Source organism: Suncus etruscus, chromosome 3 (assembly GCF_024139225.1).
Source record: "Suncus etruscus isolate mSunEtr1 chromosome 3, mSunEtr1.pri.cur, whole genome shotgun sequence".
Classification (NCBI taxonomy): Eukaryota; Metazoa; Chordata; class Mammalia; order Eulipotyphla; family Soricidae; genus Suncus; species Suncus etruscus.
Genome location: NC_064850.1, coordinates 163,809,488 through 163,826,882, shown reverse-complemented (window position 1 = coordinate 163,826,882; position 17,395 = coordinate 163,809,488). Strand labels below are relative to the sequence as shown.

The following is a 17,395-nucleotide window of genomic DNA, read 5'->3' as shown; positions in this document are numbered from 1 at the left end:
ATTCTGATTTCCTGATCATATAATTACCACTCCACATTAGTCAAACTTGTTTTTTTGTTTTTTGTTTTTTGTTTTTCTGGGTCACATCCGGCAGCGCTCAGAGGTTATTCCTGGCTCTACACTCAGAAATTGCTCTGGCAGGCTCAGGGGACCATATGGGATGCTGGGATTCGAAAAACTGTCCTTCTACATGCAAGGCAAATGCCTTACCTCCAAGCTATCTCTCCAGCCCCCAAACTTTTAAGTTATTCTTTAGTGAGCCATAATCTGATGTTCTCCCAGATCCCAGGGTTTGGCCTCAGGTTCCCTACCAAGGTTTATCCTTTCTTCCAAGGATATCCTTTATAATTGTCTTTAAAACCCCTTTATCATGAATCTGGCAGTGCTGGGGGATGTTCCTGGCTCTCTGCTCGGGGGACCATGTCAGTGCCAGGTACTGATCAGGCCTATCTGTTGAGCTTGATCTCCAGGCACCTCATACAACTTCTTAGATTTCAATATAAACCATGTGAAGAAAATGATCAAAATTGGCATATCGTGTCTTAGTACTATTATAAGAATAATTTTGATCTTACAGACTCTGTCAGAAAATGTCAAGAACCTCCAGAATGACACAGGACTTAGAGAAGTAATGACAAAAGAGCACATACTTTTATGTCTGAGTTCTTCTAGTCAATATGAATCTCATGTCTCATTCATGCTATTAGGAAAAGCCTATTTCTATAGCTACTAGCATGCCATTCCACACATGTATTCCATAATTAATTTTTTTGCATTCTTCTAGTGAAGAGTTCAATAATAAACACCTCTGTTGGGCAATAAGGTTTTTATAAAATCAGTTGGTAATCTATACTATTAGTTTTCCAGAGGTGGCATGATAGCTCTTAGCACAGTGTGTTAGAGTTTTAATTGTTCCAAACAGAATGTTTTTTCAAATGACACTCTTGGGGGGGGGAGGGAACCTTATAAATTTTAGCTCATTATATAAATTTTAGAGCATATTTAAATTCATATAACCATTCCAATCAGGGCTGGAGTGATAGCACAGCAGTGGGGCATTCGCCTTGCACGCAGTGAACACCATTTCGAATCCCAGCATCCCATATGGTCCCCAAAGCCTGCCAGGAGCAACTTCTGAGTGCAGAGCCAGGAGTAGCTCCTGAGCACAGCTGAGTGTGACCCCCACCCCAAATAAAAACCATTCCAATCACAAAAATAACCATTTCACTTCCCAATGACTCCTTTTGTGAAACTGTCTCCATGCATTGCATCCAACTGCATGCATTGCTCCTAATAATGAACATCTGTTTGTTACTATGTTTTTATTATGTTTTTACAAAAGCTATGCAAATAGAATCATACAGTATATAATCCTTGATATTAGTTTAATTCAGCTTATCAATGAAACCCATAATGTCTATCACTGAATCTCTATGAGACTTAATATGGGTATCATTTATTTTTTATTAATATTTGATTATGATATATTAATTTTTTGCATTTTATCACGAGATAGTTGAAAAGCTGTAGATAGTTGAGTTTTGGTCATACTATGTTCAACACTCGTCCCTTCACCAGTGTTCATTTCTCACTCCCAATTTCCCCAGTTACCCTCTCATAACCCTTCCCTCACCCCACCCTCCAGACTGTCCCTATGGCAGATACCTTTCTTCTGTCTCTTTTCTTTTAGGCACCATGGTTTGGAATACTGTTACTGAAAAACTATCATACATATCACTTTACTTCCTTTTAATTCTCAATATTTACCCAGAGTGATCACATTCAAGTATTATTGTCATCTTTTTTTTTGTTTTTTGAGTCACACCTGGCAGCGCTCAGGGGTTCCTCCTGGCTCTATGCTCAGAAATCGCACCCAGCAGGCACAGGGGACCATATGGTATGCTGGGATTCGAACTACCTTCCTTCTGCATGAAAGGCAAACACCTTATCTCCATGCTATCTCTCCGGCCCCTATTGTTATCCCTCTTAACTTAACTTTACTTCCCACCCATCACTTCTATTGTCTTTGGCTATTATTCTCATACTATAATTTGTTTGTTGTTCCTCTCCCTCTGACTCATTTCACTCAGCAAGGTATTTTCCACGTATATTCACATATAAGCAAATTTCATGACTTAATTTTTCCTAATAGTTGGGTAGTATTCCACTGCATAGATGTATCACTCATCTGTTCTTGGGCACTCAGCTGTTTCAAGATTCTGGCTATTGTGAATTAATACTGCAATAAATAGTAAATAAATAAATAAATACTGCAATAAATATGGCAGTGCAGATTTCTTTTCCTCATTGTATTTTGGGCCCTTAGCTGCCAAATATACTCCCAATTTGGTTCCTGATTAGACAAAGCAGACCTTTCTGGATTCCAAAGAGAAATTTGTCCAGCATGATGTAGTTAAATATTAAGAAGATATCTTTAATTTAACAAATTAATTTCACTTAATTCACAATAGATAAGAAGTCAGATAACAACTAGTAAAAAGAGAATGAGGATGAAAAAGCACAGCTGGAGTTAGGCTAGCTCTGGAACTTACAGCTTACTCCCTCAAAGACCTTCTCTACACCACAGTCTTATATCCTCTCTATATTCAACAAGACTATGCAACACTACAAATTTTCACAACAACCTTGTTACTTTATTTACTGTACAGGTAAGAATTCTGGGGTCCGTAAATATCAAGTAAGTTGATAAGCAGGACAAATATAGACTGTTATTATCAAGAGTTGTTTTATTTTCTTTTTAAATCACTGTGGGACAATTTAAAACGGGACAGAGGGAGAAAGACTCTAGGCATGAGATAAGTACATTGACCCTAGCACTTACTACTAAAGGAATAAAAAAATGTAGTTCCAATCTAAGAGAGTGTCATTGAATATTAAAAATTGTATCACATAGACATTGCCAAAGGTGGGTATTAGGAGAAGGTGGAATGGCTAAATTGGGTTGAAATGTATAAACTTCCTGTTATAAAATAAGCATATTCTAAAGTATAGCATAGTTATTATATCATATTTCTTTGCATTGCATATTTGAACACTTGTAAGATCTTTAAATTTCTTATTTTTAAAATAAAAATGAATGGAGATAGACACTAACTAGACTTATTTGTGTGGTCATAATTTCACAATATATTCAAATATCAGATTATTATATAATACCCTAAAGTTATTTTATTGTCATTTGTCAATGTAGTTTAAATAATAAAAAAATCCTCAAATTAAAAACAATAAAATAAAAAATAAAGTAAAAATTGAGTCAGCTGACACTATATAAATTACCAAAGCAGAAAGATAAAAAAAAAACAAAAACAAAAAACAAGATCGGGGCCGGAGAGATAGCATGGAGGTAAGGTGTTTGCCTTGCATGTAGAGGGATGAGGGTTCGAATCCCGGCATCCCATGTGGTCCCCCAAGCCTGGCGGAACCCCTGAGCGCTGCCGATGTGACCCAAAAACCTAAAATAAGATAAAAAAATAAAAGGGCTCCATTAAAAAAAAAAACTAAGATCAGGTTATACTTTCTATGAAATTATCATTTTAATAAGTGAAATTAATTTTAATAAACTTTATCTAAAATGTTAATTAAGTTCAAAATTACCAAAACACAATAAACAAAGATATATCAAGCTCAACTATTAAAAAACAAAGACTAAAAAAAAAAAACAAAAAACACATGGTGTGGGGTGAAGTGATAGGACAAGCAGGTTCGCTTGCCTTGCACATGGCTGACACATTTGATCCCCAGCATCCCATATGGTCCCTTGAGCCTGCCAGGAGTGATTTCTGAGCACAGAGCCAGGAGTAACCCTTGAGCAATGTTAGGTATGGCTCAAAAACAAAACAAACAAACAAAAATGTCTAGAAGGAAAAAAAATATCAAGGTCATAAGGCTAGAAAGATGGCCAAAATAGTAGAACATATATTTAGCATAATTCCTGAGTTTACTTCAGGTGTTACCAATAAAGAAATATGTCTGGAGAGATTACAAAGATTAAGGTCCATGTGCTTTATAAGTGGTTGACCCTGGTTTGATCCCTGGCTCAACATGGTCTCCCAAACATTCAATGTATGCTCCTCACACGGTCATGTGGCCTACTGGCTGAGAACTGCTGTAAGGGTATCTTCCTGAACACCACTTGGAGCTCACCTTCTACCCCTAAAACTTTACAGAAGTGGAAATCATAAAGATAGCTACAAATAAATATGACATTTTGAGTACAGGCAGAAGCATTTTGAGAAATTTGGAGTTTCTAAGTCACATAAGATGTTTCACCACTTCAAAGGCAAGGAAAATAATTTAAAGGGCTAGAATATATGCTTTATAGGTAGAAAACTCGGTCTGCTCCCTGGCACAACATGGTGTCCTTAGTAACACCCAAATATCACTGGCTATGCCTCTCAAAGAAATTAACACATCTCCCATCGATATACTTTGACCATGATGAAGTTAATCTAGAAATGAATAATAAAAATGAGGTAAAAAAAGCAATAAAAATGCACAATAAAATTTATACTTTCAAGTCACCCTCGATTAACTAGAAATAAAATATAAAATATAAACTATTAACAAATGAATAAAGGTGAAAATATTATGCCTAATACTAGCAGCATACACTAAAAGGATTTAAAGATGTACATTTAGAATGCAATATTTTTGTAATTTTTTGGGAGGCCACCCCTGGTGACGCTCAGAGGTTACTTCTGGTTCTGCGCTCAGAAATCACGCCTGGAGCCTGGTGGAGCAGTGGCTCAGCGGTTGGGTGTGTGCCCACGCCTGGCTAACCTGGGATGGATGTTGGTTCCTTAGATCCACACCGATGTGGCCCTCCCCACTGAAAAAAAGATACTGTTTCCTAAATATCTTTTAAGAGAAAGTCTTTTTTTGTTGTTTTTTTGTTTTGTTTTGTTTTGTGCCACACCCATTTGACACTCAGAGGTTACTCCTGGCTATTTGCTCAGAAATCGACCCTGGCTTGGGGGGACCATTTGGGATGCCGGGGAATCGAACTCAGGTCTGTCCTAGGCTAGTGCTTGCAAGGCAGACACCTTACCTCTAGCGCCACTTCTCCAGCCCCAAGAGGAAGTCATTTAAAAAAATTTTTTAAATTAATTTTCCCAGAGGAAGTCATTTTTATTTCCACTTCCCATATCCACTACGTATTGTGGAAGTAAGAGTAAATATCTTTCTTGCTCATTGCTGATTCACTGTTTATCCCTCTTCCCTGTGAGGCCTTAGGCTTTTTAAAAAAGGTGTTATCAAAAACCCCTGCTGTGGCAATCTCATTCTAACACCTTTTCATAACACCTTCCTATCAAATTCAAAATCACCAGTAGGGGCAGGTGAGAGTATAGCAGATAAGGCCCTAGTTTTGTTGATTTGGGTTCAATCCCCAGCACCCCATATAATCCCTAGAACACCAGTAGGAATAAAATGAAACAATGAAACCTACCACTAGTCTTGTTGTAACATTTGTAATCGTTTTATCAACCAAGTAGTCAAATTATCAATAACCTGGCCTCTCAGATCTTTGTTTTGCTATACTCTCTCACTTCTCACCTATTTCCTTTCATGCTAAACTATAGACCATGTCATTACTGATTAGTTCCATTTTAAGTATCCCAGTCTCCAGTCATGATTCCTCAGTCTGCCCCCCTTCCAATTCTGGTTTATTCAAACTCAATTACTCCAATAATCCCTGCTCTTTAGCTTCCTTCCCTAGGCTCTTCAGCCTCAACCCTACCATCTCTTTGCTTTACTATCTTTATTTTTTCTCGTCATGTTTTCCCATTCCTTTTACTCTGCTGAAGTCCACAACTATTTTACATATTTTTGGTGCTGAGGATTGAAGCCAGGGACAAATGAACATGGGCTTACAAACCTGGCACCTTGATCCATAGCTTTTTTTTTTTTATCATAATCACTGCTTTGCATCTTATATTTCACTATCATATTCAGTTGGCTAAATCTCACCCCTAGGAAAATCCAACAATCCTCTGATTTTTTATTTGCACTAGAACTGCTGACTTTAGCGAAACAAAACATAACAGCATAATAAATGGTCCAAAATTTAAGTTATAACCATAAACCTTAAGCAGGCTTTTAGCAATATCCAGTACTAGATATTGGATACTGTAATAGCCAATTGACTAGGAACTCCTCACCAATTCCTTCAACCTATTTCACATTCTTGGATTTCCAGTACCTACTCACTGTAATTAAACTTCTTTCCAATTTCACTGGGAAAAAAAATCAAGTCATCAGATGGAATTTTCATACCCCTAATCAATGCCATTTATCCTCCCATATGATCATAATCACTGGCTTTATTCTCAAAATGATGCCTATTTATTCATTTCTAAAAACACCTCTATTCCTTCTCACTGATTCAAGGTCAAAAATCTTGCTCAAATAATTTCTAATTTTTCCTCAGGGTGATCATCCCCAGTAATGTACAAATACAATGTACTATTTTATCTTGCAAAAACAAGCTGCACTTGTTTTTTCAAAAAGCAAGAACTTTGGTGAGCCTGTGCATAGAAAGTTTAGCCATAGCCAGCCCAAGTATCTCCTGAAGCATTCCTCCCACTCCTACGGCAGAATGAAATTCTTAACAAGTGTCTCCCTTGATTGCATAATCTTCCCAGATAATTCAGCTAATACCCCCTTCGCTTGGTTTTTTTAAAACAATTATATCTCAAAAACCATCTACACTTTCTGTCTCTGCTGTATCACCTCCCACTTATTCAAGTTGATTTTATTATGAAGTATAAGACACAGTGTACAAAACATAAATTTGGAGCTGAATGACTTATCACATAGCAAACGCCCATGTAATCATGACTCAGGTGAAGAAACAGAACACAAGTCAACATCTCTCATAAACGTCTCTTGCTGTTACTTTTTATTTCCTCCTCTGATGGTGATTAATCATAATTCATAATCATAACCATTACCAAGCAGTATGGTTCATACCTATTTTTGGTCTTCCCAGAAAGAGTTTTATTTATATTTCTATGTGGCTATTTTACTCATATAATATTGTTGATGATATACATGCATGTCAAAGAATGTACTTCTTGCTCATTCACACTGCTCCCCCGAGCCTGTCAGGACCAATTTCTAAGCACAGAGCCATGAGTAACTTCTGAGCACCACCAGATGTGGCCCCAAAAACAAAAAAAGGGGGGGAGAGCTGAATAAGCACTTTCTTACAGTGGGTAATAAGTATGTAGAAAGGTAAAAAGTGCTATTCATCACTTATCATCAGGAAAATGTAAATGAGCTGCAACTTCACAGCAATGAGAGTAACAAATATTAAAAAGTCTAGAAACAAATAGTGCTTGCTGGGTTGTGGGAAAGAAAGAACCCTCATCTACTGTTCATGAGAATGCTGTTTCTAGCTCAACCTCTATGGAAAACCATATGGAGACTGCACATGGCAGCTACCCCAAGAGCACAGAAATATTAATTTGAAAAGATAACTGCATTCCAATACTCATTGCAGGACTATTCACAATAGCCAAGATATGGAAACAACTCAAGTACCCAAGAACAAATTAGTGGATAAAGAAATTGTGCTATGCAAATAAAAATACTATTCTGCCTAAGAAAAGATAAAATCCTATCAATTGCTGCTATGTAGCTGGAGCTGGAGGGTTTCATGTCTAATGAATTGAGTCAAAGAAAGCAAGACAAATTCAAAATAATCTCTTTTATGCTTGGAGTATGAAAAAGCATAGTAAGGGATAAACAATGGCGACTGATAACAGACTCAGTTTGTTGAGTGGAGAGTAAAGGTTGTAAGAGATCTGTATAAAGGTGGCTAGAGAATCCTGGCAATATATCTACTTTAAACCACTTCTTTGTATTGGTTGCCTCTTGACTATATAATGAATAAAATTTACTAAACTCATTAGCACAGTATTATATAGAGAGAATAAATCATTATGAATAAAAGTTTAGAAATTAAAAAATAACTGTCAGGACCACTGTAGTACTTACCCTTCTAACCTAACATCTGGTAAAGATCTGTTGAGTGCAATCATTTCACTTGCCATTAAATTGAACTGATTGATTTTAAACATCTCTTTCATCTTTTCTTGATCCTCCTTAGGAATGACGACTGGTTTTCCCATTTCTCCAGGACCTTCATGAGGCTTTTGTACAGGCTCTTGAACTAAGAATAAGAAAGAAACATTAATTTTATAGTTGTTGATTCATGACTGTTTAGTAACATTTAACTCTTACCCATACCCTCAGCAGTCAGTTATTTTTAATTAACCCATCTTCTCCCAGTTTACAGCTCTTCTAGAGCTACCTTGCCCCACCCAGGTCCTGACACAAGACCAAATCACTCACCCAAATACAGTTCTAAACCAGTCTTCTAGACACTACAGCTCTTACCTATCTGAGCATCCTTAAATAGCGACTCAGTATTTCATTCCAATGTGTTTCATGTGTTCTTATTTTGGTGCCTTTACTCCTCCCAATTTCTTCTTTAATGGTAACCAAAAAGGGAGGTGGTGAGAAGGTATCCAGATTATAAATTTCACCTCAAGTTTACTGTTGCTGAAGTTAGATGATGGGTTTTAAAATGGTTTTTTTTAAATGAGACGTTCGTTTTTAAATTATTTTTAACTTGTAAATTTTGAAAATGTAGTAGGAAATATGAAGGACTGAGTAACTTATTACTATAAATACTATTAAGTATAAAAATGATTGTTTATAAGAGACTGTCAAACCAGAAATTTATTTATTTATTTTTGGACCACACCCAGTGACGCTAAGGGATTACTCCTGGCTGTGCGCTCAGAAATTGCTCCTGGCTTTGGGGGATCATACTGGACACTGGGAATCGAACCCAGGTCCACCCTGGATCAGTCGTGTGTAAGGCAAATGCCCTACACTAATGCGCTACCACTCCGGCCCCCAAACCAGAAATTTAAAACTCTTATTCCATCACTACAAACTCAAGTCTAAATTCTAGCCTTAACATCTTAAAAAAAAAAAAATCAGGCAAAAAAGTGTAGAGTTTGAGGGCAGAAATTTCAATTATAAACAAAAAAGTAAAGTTCCTACATCTTGTCCTCTTCTAGTCAATATGACACTCAGTTAAGGATCTAGGTCTAGATGCTCAAGTGTGGTTCTCTTGAGAAAGAAAGATGCACACTATATAGTAATTTAAATTTAATTCAAGACTGTGAAAGTTTTTCCATTTTCAACACTAAATAAGCGTTGAGACTAAGTAAAGTATGCAAACCACCCAGCTAACTGTGCATAAGCACCAGAACTAAGAGTTGAACTCCTCATCCCAATTCCTATGGCCAAGTGTGCAAACACCACAACCAGATATAAACTCCCTGGCAAGCGCAACCAAAAAATGTTCAAGGACCAGGGTCAGGCATGTGTGCAAATAAATCTCCAGTAATTTCAGCAACAACAATGAAAGGAAGATGAGGGCCTTGGAGAGGGTGATAAAATTATGTAACTACAACATGACCTACAGACTCTACTACTTCAATTTTGAAATTGTAACAGTGTGAAGAAAAAAAAAATGGACTACTAATTATCTTTGACAAGGAAGTTAGGAGAAATGCACATAGTTAGTGAATAAGTCCTTAAACCAAGGCACTCACAATATTAAAGGTAACGAAGATGTAAGCATTACCTTCCTCTGTATTCTACTTAACAGTCTTATTTTAATAAAAAGCAAGTTTGGTGAAATTTTTGTTTCCCTGAAGCAAATAAAATTGGGTTTACCTATTTTCTAAACTGAAAAAAATTTCCTTCTGACATAAAAAATTTTTTTTGTTGCTGTTGTGGTTTTTAGGGCCATTGCTAGTGGAGTTTAGGGAAGAACATGGCATGCCAGGATTCAGCGTGGATAGGCTGACAGCAAGGCAAACACGCTAACCCTCATTTTAGCATTAAATCATTACATGGAGGTAACTTCTAAGAATCCAATCAAGTTGTCCAACAAAATAAAAGGTGTTATTCCAAAGTTTTATGTGAGAACAAATGTAATTTATTAAATATTTCTGTTAGGTTCCACATACATGACAATATACAGAAGTAATGTGTTTGTTTTTAAAAATGTACTGAGAAAACTACAGGCTTACTCTTTTTTTTGTTGTTGTTTTTTGTTTTTGGGACACACCCAGCCGTGCTCAGGGGTTACTCCTGGCTATCTGCTCAGAAATAGCTCCTGGCAGGAATGGGGGACCATATGAGACACTGGGATTCAAACCAACCACCTTAGGTCCTGCACCGGCTGCTTGCAAGGCAAACACCCCTGTGCTATCTCTCCAGCCCCCTACAGGCTTACTCTTAATGCTGACAACTAAAATTAAAATAAATAAACCCCTCAACATACTTTTAAATGTACTTAATAAGTATTACACATTTCTGATTTGTATTCTATCTTGGGTGTCATCCTTGAGCAGGAGCCATGCTAATCTTCTCTGTATTGTTCCAATTTTACTATATGTGCTGCTGAAGCGAGCACTTTGTATTCTAACTTGGAAGTAAGATTAAAAGGTAAAATTAGGGGCTGAAGTGGTGGCACAGCGGTAAGGTGTTTGCCTGGCACGGGGCTAACCTACGATGGACATGGTTCGATTTCTCCCGCATCCCATGTGGTCCCCCAAGCCAGGAGTGATTTCTGAGCGCATAGCCAGGAGTAACCCCAGAGTGTCACCTGGTGTACCCCCCCCCCAAAAAAAAACAAAATAAAAAAATAAAGGTGAAATTATATTATACCCTCTTCAGGAAAATTATTACTAGAAGTCTAAACATTATTTTTTCCAGCTGATTTTATTACACAATTTTCTTCACTAATTTTGCCTATTCCAAAATGTTTTTCCTTATTTTAACAACACCAAACATTCTAAGACAAAGCTTAGAGTGATCATGAGAATGGTTCTACTGCTCTAACATATAAGGAGGCAACATTTTTATAACCCTTCAAAGTTACAAAAAAAGCAAGGGTCACTGAGTAAACTAGGCCAATCAACAAATATATATATTTTTATTCAAACACAACCTATAAATTTTATAGTGAAAGTGGAACTCATAAGATAAGGAGTCAGTATATTTACTTGAGTTTAGTTTAGCCTAATTTTAGAAAAATTTCCTGAAAAAAAAAAACCACAAAATTTCATTATCAAAATGACAGTAAATAAGTATATTCACCAAAATAAATAGTTTGGAAATTATAAATTTTAGGAGATTACATTCTGCCATTATAAAAGTATGTCTATTTACCTAATAAAATATGTTAAAAGTAATCTGACATATAATTCCTAAAAGGCAAAAAAGTTGTATAGCAAGGTATTTTACTAATTATAAAACTTTTAGAACTAAGAAAAGCTGAATAACTGAATAGCTGAATAACTGATGCTAAGTAATTTCATTATGTTTAAAAAATAAAAATTGGAATTTGTTTTTTGATTGAAACACCCTGAGTTTAAAACTGATTTTTCTAAACGTCTGCTACCAAAAAATGTTAGTTCAGATCTTGTTCCTTCATTTCTTGGTTTCCTTTCCTTTTTATACCTTATATATTATAGCATTCTGATTTCACTTGCAGTCCCTTATTTTATATCCTGATTTTTTTTTTCAAAAGCCATTCCCAAAAAGTGCTAAGTGGAACTATCTACAACATTAATAAAAAGAACTTTCCAGATTACAACACTCTTGAATGACATTTCCCTTATGATACATGCAGGAAGACAAAAGAAACCTCTTTTGCTATCTAATAGTGAAATTTCAACACTTCCCTCTGCATTATGGTATTAAATTTCTGTACTCGCAGGGAACTTAATTTAACATATAACATATATATCATAATTTTTGTATTTTTTATATGTAGAAAAGAGGGTGTGAGTATGAGCTGGAGCCACTCCCCAGTGATACTTGGCCCAGCAGTGCCAGGGATTCAACTCAGGTCCTTGCGCATGTAAACCATGTTCCGTATTTTATAGCTATCTTCTTGCCCTCCCCAAGCCCCACCCTGCCCCCAGTACTGAAACTGTTGGAAGAATTCACCATAAGATTATTGTAGACATAATAATCAAATATGAAAAACCAGGCATTACAATTCAAATAGTGAAAACATTCAAAGTAAATTAGTAAAAGAGTAAGAAACTGGTTAGAACAGGTGCATTATGAAATATCACTCACCGTCCCCAGCAGGAAGTCCTCGTTCCTTTTTTTCATCACATTTGTTGCATTCACTGAAGTAGAGCAGCAGGAACATATCCAAGAGTACCCAAATCAAGGAGGTGGCTAGGACCACCTTGCAATATGCAAATTTTCTCATGGCACTTTAAGTCAAATGCAAAATTTTAAAATATATATATATAAATTTACAGGGATCATGAAAATCATTCCAATCTGGTTTCATCAGAAATCACGTTTATTACCTAGAAAAAGAAAAAATTGAATTAAAAAACCCAGAACCTAGCTATTAATACACCCAGGAAAAGAAATATATCCATTACATTAAATAATTATATATTAATTCTAAGAATTAATAAGTTGGGCCCGGAGAGATAGCACAGCGGCGTTTGCCTTGCAAGTAGCCGATCCAGGACCAAAGGTGGTTGGTTCAAATCCCGGTGTCCCATATGGTCCCCCGTGCCTGCCAGAAGCTATTTCTGAGCAGACAGCCAGGAGTAACCCCTGAGATCGCCGGGTGTGGCCAAAAAATCAAAAACCAAAAAAAAAAAAAAAAGAATTAATAAGTTAATATACAACTATAATATACCATTAAGAATAAACTTATAAATCAGGCATAGAAAAATTATTTCAAACATACGTAAAACCAGGGACTGAGGAACGAGTGATAGCACACTGGTTAGGGTGTTTGTCTTACATGCGGCCGACCCGGGTTTGACCCCTGGTATCCATTTTGGTTCCCTGATCCTGCCTGGAGGGATTTCCGAGCATAGATCCAGGAGTAACCCCTGAGCGCCACCAGGTGTGGCCCCAAAACAAAAAACAGGAAACAAAGAAAAAAACAGAAGCTAGCACATTAGTACAAAGAGTAGGGCAATTGTCTTGCAATCTGCCAACCTGGTTCAATCCCTGGCATCTGATATGATTCCCCAAGCCCGCCAGAAGTGGCTCCTGAGCAAAGTCAGAAGTACTGTCAGGTGTACCAGATGTAGCCCCCAAACAAAACAGAAACCTGCATATAAATAAACAGGCCCAGAGTTTAGGACAGTGGCCAGAAGACCTGCCTTCTAAATATTTGATCTCCACTGGGCAGCTCTTTTTTGTTTTTGTTTCTTTGGCAGCTCTTCTGTGTAGGATCTCCTTGACACAGCACAACATGCAATTGTATAGCCAATTGTATATGAGAATCATAATGAAAAAGTGCAATGTTCAATACGTGTAAAGGTACTGCTACTAAATGTGTGACATTCCCCCTCTCCCGTACTGTGACAAATACCAAAAAGGGGGAAATGGCAGAAGAAAAGTATAATATGATATAAAATAGTTCTTGCTCACTTCACCAGGCTACCAGATAGTAATATGAAGAGACAGCCCAGAATATTAGGTGTACTTGTATTGTTTCTGCCATCTCTGTATAGCCTTGATCTCTTCCTTTTATCCCACCTTTCATCAAACCAATAGCTGCTGACTATGCAGTGAGAACAGAGATGCTGTCAAGCTTCAAAATAGTATTTTAATTCTCTCCTAACCCATATTTCCTTCCAAGGCTCTCCAGAAACTCCAAGCCCAAGATGACAACTACTGTTGAGCAGAAAAAGTTGAATTGAGTAGCATTCTATTCTCTTGTAGCTAAAGCTTTAGACTATGGTGCATATTATGGCATGCACTCCCCTCTCCTAAAGGCACTCCCTCTCCCTTGAAGCACTAAGACTGCTGTCCAGCTAGTTGACCATGAAGAGACACAAGATATAAGACTTTTATTTCATTTGTGGCTGGAATTTCTGACTCACCAAACCTAAACAGCTTTAAAAAAATGAATAGTTTTCCTCTAACTTAGTAAGGAGGGCCTAGGTTATTTTATTTAATAACTATATATTCCACCTGCTGTATTTTCAATCAAAAATATAAACAAAGGTTCTGATTCAGTTACCTATTCATTCAATACATACTTATATCCTGGGAATATGGCAAATATAGAGAATATAAAATAAAATAAAATCGTTTTTGCTCTTAATGAATTAGGTTCAGGAAAAGCAGCTTTAGTCAAACAGCCACAAAAATTGGGATTTTAATTGTGGTAACTGATTTGAAGGCAGGTATACAAGAGCTGTGTCCCTAGAGCGCTACAACTCAAGAGAAAAACAAGTACTTTGAGGAGTGAGTAGCAAATGTTCTATCTTGGGGAGAAGCCATCACTGAGAAGTCACTGTGAGATGAAAAAAAGGTGGTGTATCTCCAATAAAGTCATAAAGCCATTGTCAGAAGTTCTGGTAAGCTCTTGTTGCTAACTAATCATTCTGTTACTTCTTTGGTTTCTGAACATTAGGTGGCAAAGCCATTAAGTTTCATAGTAAATTATTACTTATCAATAGAGAACTTCAACAGCAAACTTGAACTTTAAATGAAATGTTTTCATCTATAGTAAGCATATTTAGCAATGAAAATAAGGGGGGCTGAATCTGGTGGTGCAGAAAGAGGGCCATATGGTGCAACAGGCTGAATCCAGGACTTTGCGTGTAAAGTATGTGCTCCAGCCTTTGCACTCTCTCCAGTACAATTCTGGAACGTCTGGAGCATTTTAACAACACTATAAATAAGATGAGTTAAGATTCTGGCTTCAATTTGACACTGTACTGAATAGCTAAGCAATAAAACAAGAAAAGAAATAAAGGCTAAAAGGTACAAAATTATCATCTGCAGATAGCATGATTTCTACACAGAAATTCTAAAATAAACAGCAGATAAATCTTAAGAACAAAATCATTATTTAATCCGGGTTACTGAATAAGATAACACACAGCATCAACCATGCTCCTATATATACTAGGAGTATATTAAATAATGTAAATCATATTCAAAATAGCTATAAAGTTTCTAAAGTATTCAGGATTAAGTTTAGCATATAGGTCGTACAAGACCTAGAGCAAATTATCAAGCTTTATTGAAAGATATAAAAAGAGCACATGGCTGACATGTTAAAGGAGGGAGGTAATTTTCAGAGAACACAAATAGCAGGTAAGGTGCTTGCCTTGCATGTATCCAACGCAGGTCCCTCAAGTTCTTGAGGGAACATAATCTATATGGCCCCTCAAGTCCTACCAGGAGCAATTACTCAGAGTAGAGCCAGGAGTGAACCCTGAGCTCAAGGTGAGTGTGGCCTGAAAATCTATTCTTTTTTTTTTTTTTTTTTTTGGTTTTTGGTTTTTGGGCCACACCCGGCGGTGCTCAGGGGTTACTCCTGGCTGTCTGCTCAGAAATAGCTCCTGGCAGGCACGGGGGACCATATGGGACACCGGGATTCGAACCAACCACCTTTGGTCCTGGATCGGCTGTTTGCAAGGCAAACGCCGCTGTGCTATCTCTCCAGGCCCCAAATCTATTCTATTCAATAAATAAAATCTATAATTATTTATCTAAAGCACTGAAAACCGTGTAGTATCCAGAAAAAAACCAACACATAGGTAGAAAAGAGATACTAAAGGTCAAATGTAAAAAATGGGTCCAGGGCAAATGGTTTTCCATATGGCAAAAAAATTTTTTTTAGATCCTACCTTATACCACTACCAAAAGTAAATTGTGAGGGCCAGAGAGCTGAGATCAAGGCACTTACTTGCTTTGCATGCGGCCCACCCAATTTGCCTCCCAGCATTGCATATGGTCCTCTAAACTCCACCAGAACCCTTGAGCACTCTGGTACGGCCCAAAAAAACCTATACAGGGGCCGGAGGAGTGGCGCAAGCAGTATGACGTTTGCCTTGACGTGCTAACCTAGGATGGACCTTGGTTTGATCTCCGGGCCCATATGGTCCCCCAAGCCAGGGACGATTTCTGAGCGCATAGCCAGGAGCAATCCTTGAGCGTCACTGGGTGTGGTCCCAAAAGAAAAACTGTACATTGTATATAAATAATAACTTAGGCTACCATTATGAATGAAGTAGTTATTTTAGCCTAATACTAAGTATCACCCCTTAGGTTTCAATTTTATAGCCTTCGGTTTTTATATCTGGGTCAATAGTTCTGCCACTGTCTTTAAATTATCTAGCTATTTAACATTCAGAAGATTCATTCACTAACCAAAAAATAAACTGATTTTCAGGTATTACTATATTCTCATTCAGAGTACTTATTGGGTACTCTTATCTCCAGCTCTTCATTTTGAGCATTTAAAATTAGTTCAATCAGATCCTGTATAAAGCAATGTTCACATTCTTTGCACACTTAAGTTATCTCTTTATAAAACCGGCTAAGCTTTGCAAAAGCCAGCTCCCTGTGTGTGACACCAAGCGGGGAAAATCCGCAAAAGTACACCGGCCCAGTGGGGCCCAACTGTGAAAAACTGTGAGTGTGACCTGTCTATGTCTGTCTACTGTCCTCTTGCGTGAAACTCTTGCGAGTGGGGCAAAAAGAGGCTCCAGAAACCTCGCTCGCCCAGACGCCATTTTCAGGGAGGGACTACAGAGCATGAAAACCGGCTAAGCTTTGCAAAAGCCGGCTCCCTGTGTGTGACACCAGGTGGGGAAAATCCGCGAAAGTACACCGGCCCAGTGGGGCCCAACTGTGAAAAACTGTGAGTGTGACCTGTCTATGTCTGTCTACTGTCCTCTTGCGTGAAACTCTTGCGAGTGGGGCAAAAAGAGGCTCCAGCGGAGCACGGCCGCTCCGCTTTGCTACCGTGCACTCTTTCTAAGGAAAGAACTCCATTGCAACAAGAAGGAAAAATCACACTAAGAACGGCGCTATATCACAGAAGCAAACATTTCTCTCCGGACTGTCTTCTCTGTTGCATGCTCGGGCCTAAGATTTGACCCAGTGTGAGGCTTCATCCACGGAGGACTCCCCTCCCTTAGAGGCAAGTCAGCCCATCCAGAAAGGGAGGAGCCAGAGGAGTGTGCTGCCTGCATCATATAGACAATGAATACCACCACAACACGTAGAAAAACCCACAATACAAGTGTGACAATGGGGAAACAACGCAGGCCAGCATCAGACATAGACAATGAAGATGACAATTCTGAGGACCAGATAATGACCAACCAACTAACCAACCTCTCAGATAAGGACTTTAGACTAGCAATATGGAAGATGCTCAACGGACTCCAAAAAACCATGGATCGAGTTGAACAGAACACTAATAAGAACCAAGAAAATATAAAGACAGAAATCACAAAACTCCAAACTGAAATAACATGTCAACTAACAG

General features: G+C 37.7%; 1 protein-coding gene and 1 non-coding gene across 3 annotated transcripts in view; both read right to left on the bottom strand.

Annotated features, from left to right (window-relative positions):
• GALNT1 (polypeptide N-acetylgalactosaminyltransferase 1) overlaps window positions 1–17,395 on the bottom strand; it is an 83,637-nt gene that overhangs the window by 32,098 nt on the left and 34,144 nt on the right. The window contains exons 2-3 of one of the 2 annotated variants that reach the window (XM_049769658.1): window positions 12,199–12,341; window positions 8,020–8,194 (exon numbers count right to left, since the gene is read on the bottom strand). In XM_049769658.1, the coding sequence (XP_049625615.1) occupies window positions 8,020–8,194; window positions 12,199–12,337 (314 nt within the window). In that variant the 5' untranslated portion in view covers window positions 12,338–12,341. Of the gene's footprint in view, window positions 1–8,019; window positions 8,195–12,198; window positions 12,441–17,395 lie in introns of both variants that reach the window. The other variant, XM_049769657.1, reaches the window with a different exon arrangement.
• LOC126004707 (U6 spliceosomal RNA) lies at window positions 10,415–10,522 on the bottom strand. Its single transcript, XR_007493970.1, has one exon. It is a non-coding gene; the product is annotated as a U6 spliceosomal RNA (small nuclear RNA).